The 13,434-nt window shown below is 35.7% G+C and overlaps 1 protein-coding gene across 2 annotated transcripts in view; it reads left to right on the plus strand.

The window, feature by feature from the left end:
* The window catches only part of LOC107724195 (zinc finger protein 704-like), a 67,935-nt gene that overhangs the window by 31,803 nt on the left and 22,698 nt on the right, over positions 1-13,434 (plus strand). For both annotated transcript variants that reach the window (XM_016533020.1, XM_016533021.1), the window contains exon 3: positions 10,480-10,580. In XM_016533020.1, coding sequence (XP_016388506.1) covers positions 10,480-10,580 — 101 coding nt within the window. The remainder of the gene's footprint in view (positions 1-10,479; positions 10,581-13,434) is intronic.

The raw sequence follows: 13,434 nt of genomic DNA on the forward strand, positions 1-13,434 counted from the left end.
AGTATTAAACACAATGAATATATTGATGCATCTCTGTAAATAATTACTTACGTTAAATTTTGTATCAATTATTGGCATATTGTTCAATTGACAGCTCTTAGAAAACATGACTAAGTTACACATGTCGATGACAATGACGAATGCATAGTACATCTCTGGTTTACCCATAAGTCCTGCAACATCTTATTGTGTTTAAGTGGATCTTAATGGATCATAACACACTGCTGGATCTCATCCGTGACTATCCGTCCATCAGCATTGAGCAAGAGGGGATGGGGGAGGTGTAGCGCCCCTCCGCTCTCGGGCGAAAGCGTGGGATGGAGTGAAAATGAGGGGCTGAATGGGAGAGAACTGAAGGGTCGCGGGGGAGGGAGACAAATGAAAACACATGTCAGAGAGAGAGAGAGATCATGTATGAAACACTCACTGCTCACGTGGAGCTGCAAACGTTTCAAATCTTAACATGTGCTCAAGAAGTGAATAAAAGAAAACACTGGCCAGCTAGATGGAGGAATGCTGTACGCTTTCTAACTCTGCCAAGGTCATACGCTGTGGACTTTAGAGCAAGAAGCAAACATGCTTCCCACACACTATATTCAAAGGACTTCTCTGGTTGACACAACAAGGACAGTTGGCCGAAATGTGTAAAACCTCTGGGAAAAATTGCACAAATAAACACACAAAAATTTAGAAGAAAGGGCATTCAGGGGTATCCTGGCATGCTACTTTAATAACTAGCTCAGATGACTGGTTCTGTCATGCATGCTGTTGTTTTCTCATGCTTAGTTTATCTGAGGTCAGGCCGTGGGACTGCAGTTTTGACCCTTGTGCGCTCTTCTCACAGCTGCTTTGAACTATTTCTGATAACCAAGAGTGGACGTCCCTGGAGCAGTGTGTTTTAAAGGAATATTATGGGTTATTTACAAGCGAGTATGGTGGATGGAATCTTTGGTATGCTGTTGATTACCATTAGCAATAATGTCAAAGCATCCTTCAGTTTGTTCAAATGTGGCCCCAACCACAAATAAATGCTATAAACATGATATTGGAGATATTGGGCTGTAATATTTAATCAATATAGATTTTAAGATTATAGATATAGATATTTAGATATTTTAGTTTTCTGCAACGGATGACTTTAAATAGCTTTATTTGGAAAATTAATTTAGAGTTATGATTTTGTTGGGAGGGCATTTACATAAAAAAACAAAAACAATAATCAAAAAACAAAAACGCTGGAGGAAAAAAAAAATATTTGGAGTGTTAAATCCTTTTAGGGTTGGTTCAAACCTCGTTCATATTAGTCGTATTGATCAATTCACTAAAACTGTCAAATGAAAATTGTCATGATTTTATTGTGATTATTGATTATAATATTGAGATATTATGAAATAATATTATAGAAAAGAGAAATATATTGTAATACAGTAAAATAAATACATTAAAATAAAAAATGAGTAATAAAAACAATTTTATTTAATTGTAAAATTACTAATATTTTTGTATTTCATTTTCAAAGTGATATAGATTTATAGATATATATCTAAGATGTTTTACTAAATGTTACAGTAAATTTTAATGCGAGTAAAAACAAAAATACAAATTAAAATACAATTCTATTTTTAACTCTTTCTCTCTCTCTCTCTCTCTATATATATATATGAAGAATTTATTTGCAAAAACAGATAACTCTGTTTTTTAAAGTTATTTTTTAGCTTAATCAAAATAACCCAACTGCAATTTGATTGAGATTAATTGGAATGTACAATGAAAAAGCTTGATTCCTGAGAATTGTTAAAAACGGAGTTATCTGTTTTTGAAAATGAACTCTCCATATATATATATAATAACAGCACACCTCCATTTAATAAGGCTTACAATTTGAGTTATGATTCATGTTCATATATTTGGATGATCTGGAAAATGATCAGAGGTTTAGTAATCAGAAATTTCTCAAAAAACACTGATTTATCCGAAGTTGTCATTAAATAAAATTTTACCTTATCTACTTTCTAAATTCATGCTATTGATTTTATTATGAACACTTAATCCAAAAAAAAAGAAAAAAAACAAAAACTGGATCTTTTGGTGATGTTTGCTGGATTTCTCCAATCATTTAGTCTGCTTAAACCCCACTCATTTCTTACAAGCGACTTCAGATCTACCTAAATGTGAGTTTAGTTTGTATTTACAAACTGATGGACAAGTCAAAATTATTTGGAAGTAAATCTTGTCATACAAGGGTCCTGAATCAACAGTCAGGACAACATTGTGAAGAAAATTGCACTTCTGTGTCACACAAGGGGTTGAGTGTCTTCAACACACCACAGGAAGAATGATGTGTGTGTGTGTGTGTGTGTGTGTGTGTGTGTGTGTGCTGCTAACTTTAGCATACCGCTCACAATGTTCAGTGCTTATTGTGCGCTTTTCTGCAGGCCAGATAGCTTTCTCTGAATCTCTTCCAAGCGGCGTGACATATCTGCTTCCTGAAAAACACACTGAACCAAACAGAGACAAACCAAACCAATGCATGAAGCAGCGCAATGAAAGCATGCACTGCAGGACGGCACCAAAAGTCTGACCACTAGTGAAAATGCCACGCTTTTGCATTTTTTAGTTTAATAAAAATAAAAACTAGGGCTGCACGATAAATCGCATGCGATATTTAATGCGCATCTTGTCAGAAAGCCGGTTCTGTAATCAGCGGTAAATCTCCATCACGTGCGTGCTTTCACATTGAGCAGCATTAACTACACAGAGCCGTTGTTCACTGACCGGCTTTACTGATAAGATGCGCGTTAAATATCGCATGCGATTTATCGTGCAGCCCTAATAAAAACATAAAATATTAAAAGCATAACAATTTGAGGAAAAGTTTAAATGGATAAGTACAAATTGAGGAAAGTTGAAATAAGTTTTTTTTATTTTTTTTATGGAAATTAATACTTTTGTCCAGCAAGGTTGCATTAAATTAAGCAAAAGTGACAGTAAAGACATTTATGTTTATATTAAACCTCCAGAGTCAAAACTCTTTCGAGCAATTTGAGGAGAAGGATCAGGTGTGTGTGTGTTTGTCTGTGTCTGTCATGCGGGGTGACAGCGCACACCTTATTTACACACACACACACACATAAACAGACACTCAGAGAGAGTATGTCAGTCCTCACAGGTAAATATTATCTGTTTACTATCTAACCACAAACACAGAAGACTCATTCACTTCATATTTCTCACATTTCTTTCCTTTTAATTGTTTTGCTCTTCCTTCATGCTACACAGTTGAGCAGGTTTGGGGTGTTTCTTGTAGGTCCCTTCAGAATTCAGCTTTGCATCACAAGAATAAATTACATTTTAAAATATATTACTATATTACTGGATTGATCAAATATTTAACTTTTTGATCATTAAAAAAACAACCAACTTTTTTTTCCTTTTACACATATTTACTTTAGAAAATGTAAAACATGTTTTTCTTGTTAATAATAATTTAGTCAGATGTATTAATGTAACTGAAATGATTATCTTATAACATGATGGAACAGAGATCTAGTGTGGCTCTCTCTCTCTCTCTCTCTCTCTCTCTCTCAGTGAGGTGCTGGCTTCACTCCAGCCAATAGCGGCTGTTTGTCAGTAATGGAGCTGCTCTCTGGAGTGCTATCAGGCAGGGCCGGTTCTGTTTACTTGAGCTTCTATCAGTGAACATGTGCAGCCAGACACACACACAGAGCAGGCCAGCAGGGCGGAGACTGAAGCTCGGAGGCGTGGGAGTTATAGCTGTGCTTCTCACTGCCTGCTCCATCCTGCACACACACACACACACACAAAACCTTACACATTCAAAGACATATTCACACATAACAGCTTATACACAAATGAAGTGTCCTCTATACCTGTACAATCAGACTGATCTGTATGACCACACACAGTTCTCCACAAGGTCCTCTGAATAAGCTTCATCCAAACCTGATTAAGTCACATGGAGTCATTGATAAGTCTGACATTTAAGAGTCAGTCTGCAGACTCTCGCATGCATTTTTATCTGCCATGACAGCACAACTTTACTTTGTATTAGGTTGGAAAGCAGTATGGCAAACAAGCAAATGAATAAAGAAAGAAATAGATGAATAAAATAAAAACTAAAACGACAACATAACAACTGATTTACTACTTATATTGGCAGTTAGAACTTTTCAAATTGCTGTTTAAATGCCCAGTGTGAAATTTTGCATAATGCATAACTTGTCTTAAAGTTGTTTAAAATATTTATTTATTTAGATGGATAGATAGATAGATGGATAGATTGATAGACAGATAAATAGATAGATAGATAGATGGATAGATGATTGTTGATGTGAGTTTGGTTGTCACTTTCTTGTCCTGGTGTGTCACTGGGTATTATTGATGGTAATGATGCTCTCATTGACTGTTTTGAATTTTAAATTTAGGTGTGTTTGATTTCTGGTTTGTACACAATGCCTGATGAAGGTCGCATGATGGAAATTTTGTATTCGATTTAAAAAAAAAAATTTTTTTGTCAGTTGGCATTTACTCACTCTCATTTTCTTATTTTCTTCCATAGAGCACAAGGGATGAATTTTTTAAGAATATCGGTCACTTTCTTCATAATTAAATTGAATAAAGACTGGTGCTGTTAGGTGGTCTATACCAGTGTTTCCCAACTGGGGTGCCGTCTGTCGAGAGCAGGGGTGCCGTGTAAAAAAATCATTTTTTAACATTTTTAAATTGCTAAAATGTTCAAAAAAGCATCTATTATATAATATCCATTTCTGATGTCGCCAATAATCAGAGATGCACCGAAATTTTGGCTGCCGAAAATTATTTCACCGCTCAGGATTCACTTTCACGTGGTGTGACAAAATTAATTTTGTAGGGTGCCACAAGTTTGTTAAAATTTCCAAAGGGTGCCGCGACTAAAAAAAGGTTGGGAAACACTGATCTATACAACTTCAATTTCAGTCGCTTTTCACACACAAAGCTATCATATGACTGCAAAGGACTTGGAAATATAGCACATGAGTTGTATGAACTATGAACCACTATTATGATACTTTTATGATACCTAGCTTCACTCCTCATTCACTTTCATTATAATGAAAAGGACAGTTCGGATATTCTTTTTTTTTTTTGTCCCACAGGTTTGGAATGACATGAGGATGAGTAAATGATATTCACATATGTGAAGGGTGAAGTGCCCTACAGTCGTAGTAAGTGTAAGAAATTTGACGGTCACGGTTAAGAAAAAGTACTACTTTCAGTTAGTTCTGCTTCTGGATCAAACATAAATCTTCGGTTGTGTTTCCAGACGCCTCTCACCAGAATCCGCTAAAAAAAATCTGTTTCCAACAAGCCACCACAAAACTGTCATCACAGCATTGTAACAATGGCACATAACTGTAACACAACACAAACCAGAGCTGCTTACTCTCAGCTAATATAACCTAGAGCTAACCGAGAGAAAATGCTCTTCAATCATAATCTATACTTCATTTCCTCAGAATTGGAGGAATGTGACCGTAGACGTGTAAGTTTATTTCTGACAGGAGTACAAACGAGTCCTGCGGCCAGACGGTCACTAAATTCACTGGGTCTAGGCTGGATTTTACAGTTTACCACTGCAAATCAACATGCCACAAAACTAGATCAGTCCCATTATAATCAACACGTGTAGACGCTAGGCTAGATTATGTTGTTCTGCTCACTCAAAATCTAGACGCTGTGTTACACAGGCCTGCAGATGCTGTCGACCAGAGTGATTAGAGGATGTGGGTTAATTCATCACAGTTACTGCTGGTGTAGCATTACACGCACACTTACATTTGACTTTAATGCTGGAAATTAGATTCCGGTAAGTCTCATTTATCTCTCACACACATTCACAGATTTGCTAAGCCCCTCTCGGCGTGTTTATGAATGTGTTTGTGTGAATATGGTAACGCATGAATCATACAGTTGAATGTGATAAAGAGCTTTTTCGGGAAAAGCGTGGAGAAGCGGGAAGGCAGGAAAGCAGGCGGTGTGTGAGTGTGAGAGAAACAGAGTGGGAGGGAGATGGTCAGAGAAAACAGTGCTGGTGCTAGAATCCGTTTGAGTTTCTGATATCCTCGCGCTCGTTCCCAAATCATTATGTGGATTTACTTTTGGGAGCTAAAATTACAAAATACTCACTAGAAGTTATATATTGTGTGTGTGTGTAACATCAATATGTAACAATATGTGGTGTATGTATATATATATATATATATATATTATTCAACAAGTATGCATTTAATTAATCAGAAGCGACAGTAAAGACATCAATATGTAACAATATGTGGTGTATGTATATATATATATATATATATATTATTCAACAAGTATGCATTTAATTAATCAGAAGTGACAGTAAAGGCATTTATGATGTTATAATGGATTTCTATTTCAATTAAATGCTGTTTCCATTCATTATTGAATCCTTGAAAAATGTATCACAGTTTCCAAAAAAAAAAAAAAGCCAGCAATACTGTTCACAACATTGCTAGTAAAAATGTTGGGATATTCTGAGACATTCTTAGGGCCAGCTTTATTAAACAGGGCAAATTAGCGTTAAGAGCGCAATTCCAAAAAAGCGCAGATGGGAGGGGAAAATTCTGCGGGTGATTTACATCTCATTTCCATAATGACCAGCGCAATCTACCAAGAGCAGTGCAAATTACCAGTAGCCCCTCACTGCAGAACACAAGATCCAGGGGGCGTGGTTGGATCCACATCTAGGGGGTGGAGATTGGTAGGTTTAGGGATCAGGGGGTGGAGACGGGTAACCTAGGGGTGCTCCGATCAGGATTTTCGAGGCCGATCACCGATCGCCGATCAGAAAGCAGTATCTGCCGATACCGATCTTTTTAAAGCCTTCTTTTTATCATTTATAACTATTTATAGTGATACTCCAATCAGGATTTTTAGACATTTATTCAGGGCCTAAATTTCATTTTTGAAAATGGGGGGAATTCCCCTCTTAGGTGACTCAGCTTTCACACAGGAGTCCACTACTGATCTGTGGCTGTTTACAACAAACACAACATTTATCCATTATTTTGATTTCAAATCCTAACATTGTTACTGAAAATGCTTTTTCAGCATTGCAATTCTTTTTTTACACAGTACAGTAATACAATCTTTCACAGACATTTTTAAACACAATAAATATAAGCAGCACACTATTCAATGCTTTTTACTTTTGCTTTTACTTCGATTTAGCTATATATTAAGTTGCTCAAGCAAGTGGCAAAACTGTGGCTGTGTTTGGAATTATTTCTGTTTTAGAACAAAAACAGGCAATATGGTGTCTAAAACGTAAGTCTCTTAATATTAACTTCTTGTTTGTTGAACTGTTGTATAAAATCACATTTGTAATCATGCTGATTTTTGGAGCAAAAAATAAATAAAACGGCACTCGATCTCCGTGTGATATTGTTTAACTATATGAAATGATATAAATATATAAATTTTCTGCCCCCATATCTGGAATTTTCTGAACATTCTTCATGCATTTTAATACTGAATCATGCAGTGAAAGAACGCACACGTGCGCTAGTCTAGCCTACTAGACTTCTTTACGTAGGCCTAATATATGCGTGCACTCTGTAGGTGTGTTTTGTTTGATTTTTGCAATATACTCGATAATGTCAAATCGCACATCGTTAAAACAACAATTACGATATTATTGCAAACGATATATATATCACACACCCCTATAACAAAGGCTATATCACAAATAAAGGCAGTTATTATTGTTTTTGGTATTGACATTTTCAAGTTACTTGTCCGATTGGGCAAGTAAATTTCTCTTTCACTTGCCCGTCCAAAACATTCACTTGTCCCGGACAAGCGTTAATGTCGAGCCCTGTGTAATGTAGTAATTATAATTAATTCCATATAAAAGCAGTCTGTCTAGTCATATTCCAATTTAGATAGCTGACTGAATTGTGTGTGTGTGTGTGTGTGTGTGTGTTAGACTTGTGCCGGTATTCGGTAATGCGATATATCACGGTAATGAATATGCTAAAGTGATACTTATTGGTCTTTATAGTTCTTTTGCACTTTAATTTAATTTTGCATTTAAATGTTCAGTTATTTTTGTTATAAGAAAAAAGTTATTAAACCTGTTATACTGTATTATGACAGCACTTTTTTTAAAACTTAATTTCAATATCGTGATAATACCGTATACCGTAATAAAAGCATTAGCAATTAATCGCAACATGAAAATTTGATACCGGCATATCCCTAGCGTGTGTGTGTGTGTGTGTGAGTTTGTGTGCATGTGGGTGTGTGCACGCATGTGGGTGTTGCTTTTAAATATAATTTGCTACATATATATTTTTATGCAATACCAAAAATACCAGCATAATCCACCTCCAGTGTGTTTTGATCAAGACTGTCGGAAACAGAGAAATGCAAGCATACACCTACATATTCATTCTGACTGTATGCTCCACACACACACACACACACACAGTCTTTAATAAAACCAGCATAGTACCGTCATCTGTAATGTGTGTTATTTTCTTTGCCTCTAGAAGCAGACAGTCTCTCCTCTCCTCTCCTCTCCTCTCCTCTCCTCTAAATATTAGGCAGAACTTCATATTTTATGTATGTTCCTTAGTCTGTCTGCTTCTAATCCACTACTTGCTTTTCTTTTCTTTTGCAGCGATAGAAAGATATTTGGAAGTTGACCCAGATAAAGGAAAAAAGTTTGACAGCCCTGCCAAGTCTCTGGGCTTGGCTTTCAGAGCGACTCTAAACCAGTTTGCTCTGGTTGGGTTGCCAAAGCAGGGGGGCGGGGCAGAAACCCGGCTTGTGTGTGTGTTGGGCAGAGGGAGCATATTTCATGAAATTATGAGGGAGTGTGAGTGGGATTTTTTTGATTATATAACACAGAGACAGCTTAGCATTGTGTCGGTTTCTGTGCTTAGATCAGTGCTGCTGTGTTCAGGGTGGAGAAGATCTGAAGAATCTGATTCTCGCCGGATTCTCTAGCGTGGCTCAAAAATTACGTAATTACGAATGTTGAAATAGGTAGTTGACTTTTAAGGAGTAGTTCACCACCAAAAATTTCCTTCTTTCACTCTCATGTCATTCCAAATCCATTTGATAGTTTTTCTGTAGGACAAAAAAGAGGTTTAGCAGAACGTTCAGGCTCCACTTTTCCATACAATAGAAATTAATGGGCACGAGGGTTGTCAATGTAATTAAAAACAATTTTTTAAAAATTTTTTTAAAGACATAAAAGTAGTCCATATGGCTTTTGAGATACTCATACAAAAACTTTGTGTTATAAACAGACCAAAATGTAATTAATTATTCACTGATAATCAGATATGGCCATCATTATTATAGTATTATTTTTTTTAATGAGCTTATATATACACATTTTAGTGGTTTTGTTATGTGTTGTAATTTTTTTTTTTACAAATTTATTTTATATATATTTTGGTTTCATTTAATTGTAGTACTTCAGCTTATTTTAGCTTATTTGCCAAAGCAAATAATTTTAATTAACAAAAAATATTTTAATATTTTTAGTTTGTTTTCATTTTAATTAACAATAACAACATGGCTCCATACTGATCGCAGTTGACATCAAACCTGTCATGACACATTTTAATTATATGCAAATGTACAAATAAATACATTGAAATGACAAAAAATTCAGGGTTTTTTTTTTTTTTTTTGGTCCCTTTGGACTAGAAGCAAAATCATCTCCATTTGACAAGAGATGAATTTATAATAACATAACATTTGTTTGATATTATTGTGTAGTTGTGTTTGTTGAATCAACATGCCACTGATCGCATTCGCATCAGTCCCATCTTGTACAGTAATCTTATTTAAACATTTCTAATTTGCATAAATATTTCAATGTAATGTCTGTTAACACTCACTCGCTCTCCTCTCTCTCTGATCTCCCACAATCCCTCCGGTTTCCCTCTCTTTCACTGCAATCCAATATAACAGCCATCAGTCATGTGCACGCAGTATACATACACAACTCGAAGCTGAATCTCACCTGTGAGCAAGACCCTAAACAGTTAACAGAGCGTTTCATTCAGCCGCGCGCTAAACCCTGGTGTTGATTTACAAACACGAGTGAACTGTCTCCCACACACACGCTGAATAAATACAGTTGATAATGGAGCCGTGCTGTGTGGGCATACACCAGAGGCCAAGCGCTAGTGTTTTTTACTAGGGAGCTGCGATACAGCTGAGAGAAGTCTGACTCGAGAGAAAACGGGCACTCAGGCCGAGAGAGAGAGAGAGAGAAAGGCCGGGCGGCCCACCTAACAGATGTGTGCCGTTTTATGTTGATGTGAGAGTGCGCTTAACATCTGGCTCTGCTTGACGTAATTAGTTTTAGTTGATCCAGGTCTTAAGATGTCAGTGATTGGTAAACCTCATTTCTCGCTCTCTCTTTTTTAACAGGAGGCCTTCTGGTCTTGCTGATAAAGAAGTGATGGCCGCCACCGTCCTGACCATACTGTCCACCAGCCCGTTGGTGCTCAACCCTTCCTCCAGTGCCTCAGGTTAAACATCGCTCTACTTCTCGCTTCCCTGTTTCCTGATAGATCCCAGAGCGCTCAGGTTGAATGATGGCTTGTCAAACAGGCTCTAAACCTTCATAAGTGCTCAAAAGGACTCCTGCTTTCTCCATTTTGGCATTAATGAAGTGTGTAATTTGTGTGCCGCCAAACAGAGTTGTAAATATTTGGTTGTTTTTGAACACAGTCCGTTCTGATTCAAACAGATAGTCCCGCCCCAAACTCACGCCATTGGTTGAGCCAGTTATTATTAATTATGTTAATTATGTTATATTATAATAGAGTTGGGCGATATGCTCAATTTTCATATCGTCCTATCGTCAGAACTCCGCTGTTTCAGTGATGGCTCATCTGAACGCCTCTGATTGGCCATTGCATTCATAAGCTCAGCATAATCGTGTGTGATTGGTTAGAATGGCAATACTGTAAAAACGTGGAAAAAGAAATATAATGCAACAAATAAGCCCTAATATTAATTAGATAGTATTACTAGCCTGATAATAATAATAATAATAATCGTCTTGCTATCGTCAAAGGCATCAGCCACATGCGATATCTCTGTCTATCGTCGATACACGATACTATCGTCTATCGGCACAACCCTATATTATAATTAGAATTATCTTTTAAAAAATTTGGAAGAAATTAATGCTTTTATTCAGCAAGGATGCATTAAATTGATCAAAAGTGACAGTAAAGACATTTAAAATGTTACAAGAGATTTCTATTTCAAATAAATGCTGTTCTTTTGAATTTTTTAAGCATCATAGAATCCTGAAAAAATAAAAAAAATCACGGTTTCCACAAAAATATTAACCAGAACAACTGTTTTCATCATTGATAATAAAAAATGTTAAATCATCATATTAGAAAAATTTCTGAAGGATCATGTGACGCTGAAGACTGGAATAATGATGCTGAAAATTCAGCTTTGCGTCACAGGAATAAATTACATTTTAAAATATATTGGAATAGAAAACAGTTATTTTTAAAAAGTAATACATATATTAAAAAAAATTCTACATTTTAATTGTATCACTTATAAAGTTAGTCAAGGTTTCTAGCACCAAAAAGTTTTTTTTTTTTCCTTTTCATTTTTCTTTTTTTAATACTTTACCCAGTACAATTAAACGGGCTGTTTTTTGTACTGTACCTTTAAGACTTCTAGATGTAAATGACCTCTGTTATGATTGGCTAATCTCAGCATACCAGTGGTCATATGTTAATGAGCTCATGGTTGTGATGTCATAGTCACCATGATTTCTGAACAGTTTTTGCAGATTAGTTTCACAAAATTGTCTGTGTAGACATACAGTGTCGTTTTGTATAAATATCAGCACATGGTCATCAGACTCTTATTTCAAAAGAGGAAGAAAAATTCTGTTTTCCATTTTTATGTCCCCTTTAGCATGATGAGAGGAAAACCAGACTATGGGTTTGTAATTGCAGTGACTGTCCTTCCTTCAGCTCACGGCTTCCAAAACCAAAAGTATGTTCACAGAGTTTCAGAAGAAAAGACAATAGACATTGTGCAGCAGCAGAGGTGCTTGAACTCTCTCATTGATGTTTTATTAGACTTTGAATCAAACACAGATTTTGCCCTTAAATGAATAGCTTACCCAAAAATGAAACTGATTCTGTTATCACTGACTCACCCTCATGTCATTTCTAAGCCCAAAGAAGATATTTTGAGAAATGTAGTGGTTGCTATTTTCCATGCAATTACAATAAATGTGTACTAAAGAGCCAGTGAGTCAAACTCGAGAATCAAATCAGATTCATTGAACAGAACTATTCCTTTAAGACGTGTAACCAAAGATTGTTCTTTTTTAAAGAGCAGGATTTTTTATGTTAACTGAACTGTGGTGAAAGCGTACTTGTATTGCGTTTGTTCTGACCTTTCAGAGATTCTGGAACAAAATGAAAAGTGAGGGTTTTCTTAAGCTGTCACAAAACAACGGCTGTCCCTCCACAGTCCCTTACATTTGTGTCTTGGAAGGAACAGGCTGTTTTAATGGATCCTCTGAACACTTTCCATGGAGGATTTCCCCTCTTGTTTGTTCCTTCAGTTATTGAGTCACTCAAATCCTCCGACCTTCTTTGATTATTTTGATTTATTGTACTATTTTAGTTGGCCAAATTTGCATCAGTGATGAATTTTGGATGATGGATAATTTAGTCATTATTATATAAGGGATATTGGAGTGTCATTGAATACGCTGTATAACTTTGTTCAAATAAGGTTTGGAGTCAGTAGGATTTAATTTGATATTTTTGAATGAAATTAATACTTTTATTCAGAAAGGACACATTAAAGAGATCAAAAGTGAACGCAAAGACATTTAGAATGTTTCACAATACTCCTATTTCAAATAACTGCTGTCTGAACTTTCTACTTATCAAAGAATTCTGAAAAAAATGTATCACGACTTCCACAAAAATATTCATCAGCACAACTGTTTTCAATATTGATAATAATAAGAAATGTCTCTTGAGCAGCAGATCAGCATATTATACTGATTTCTGAAGGGTCATGTGACACTGAAGACTGGAGTAATGATGCTGAAAATTCAGCTTTGCGTCACAGGAATAAATGACATTTTACAATATATTCACATTTTGAATATATATTCATTGGTAAGTCGCTTTGGATAAAAGCGTCTGCTAAATGACTAAATGTAAATGTAAATATATATTGGAATAGAAAACGGTTATTTCACATTTTTAATAATATTTCTGTTTTTATTGTATTTCTGATTAAATAAATGCAGTCTCGGGTGAGCAGAAACAACTTCAAGACCCCAAACTTTTGAATGGTAATTGAAATAATATTTGTCAA

This window comes from Sinocyclocheilus rhinocerous, unplaced genomic scaffold (genome assembly GCF_001515625.1).
Source record: "Sinocyclocheilus rhinocerous isolate Xijiao unplaced genomic scaffold, SAMN03320098_v1.1 scaffold184, whole genome shotgun sequence".
NCBI lineage: Eukaryota > Metazoa > Chordata > Actinopteri > Cypriniformes > Cyprinidae > Sinocyclocheilus > Sinocyclocheilus rhinocerous.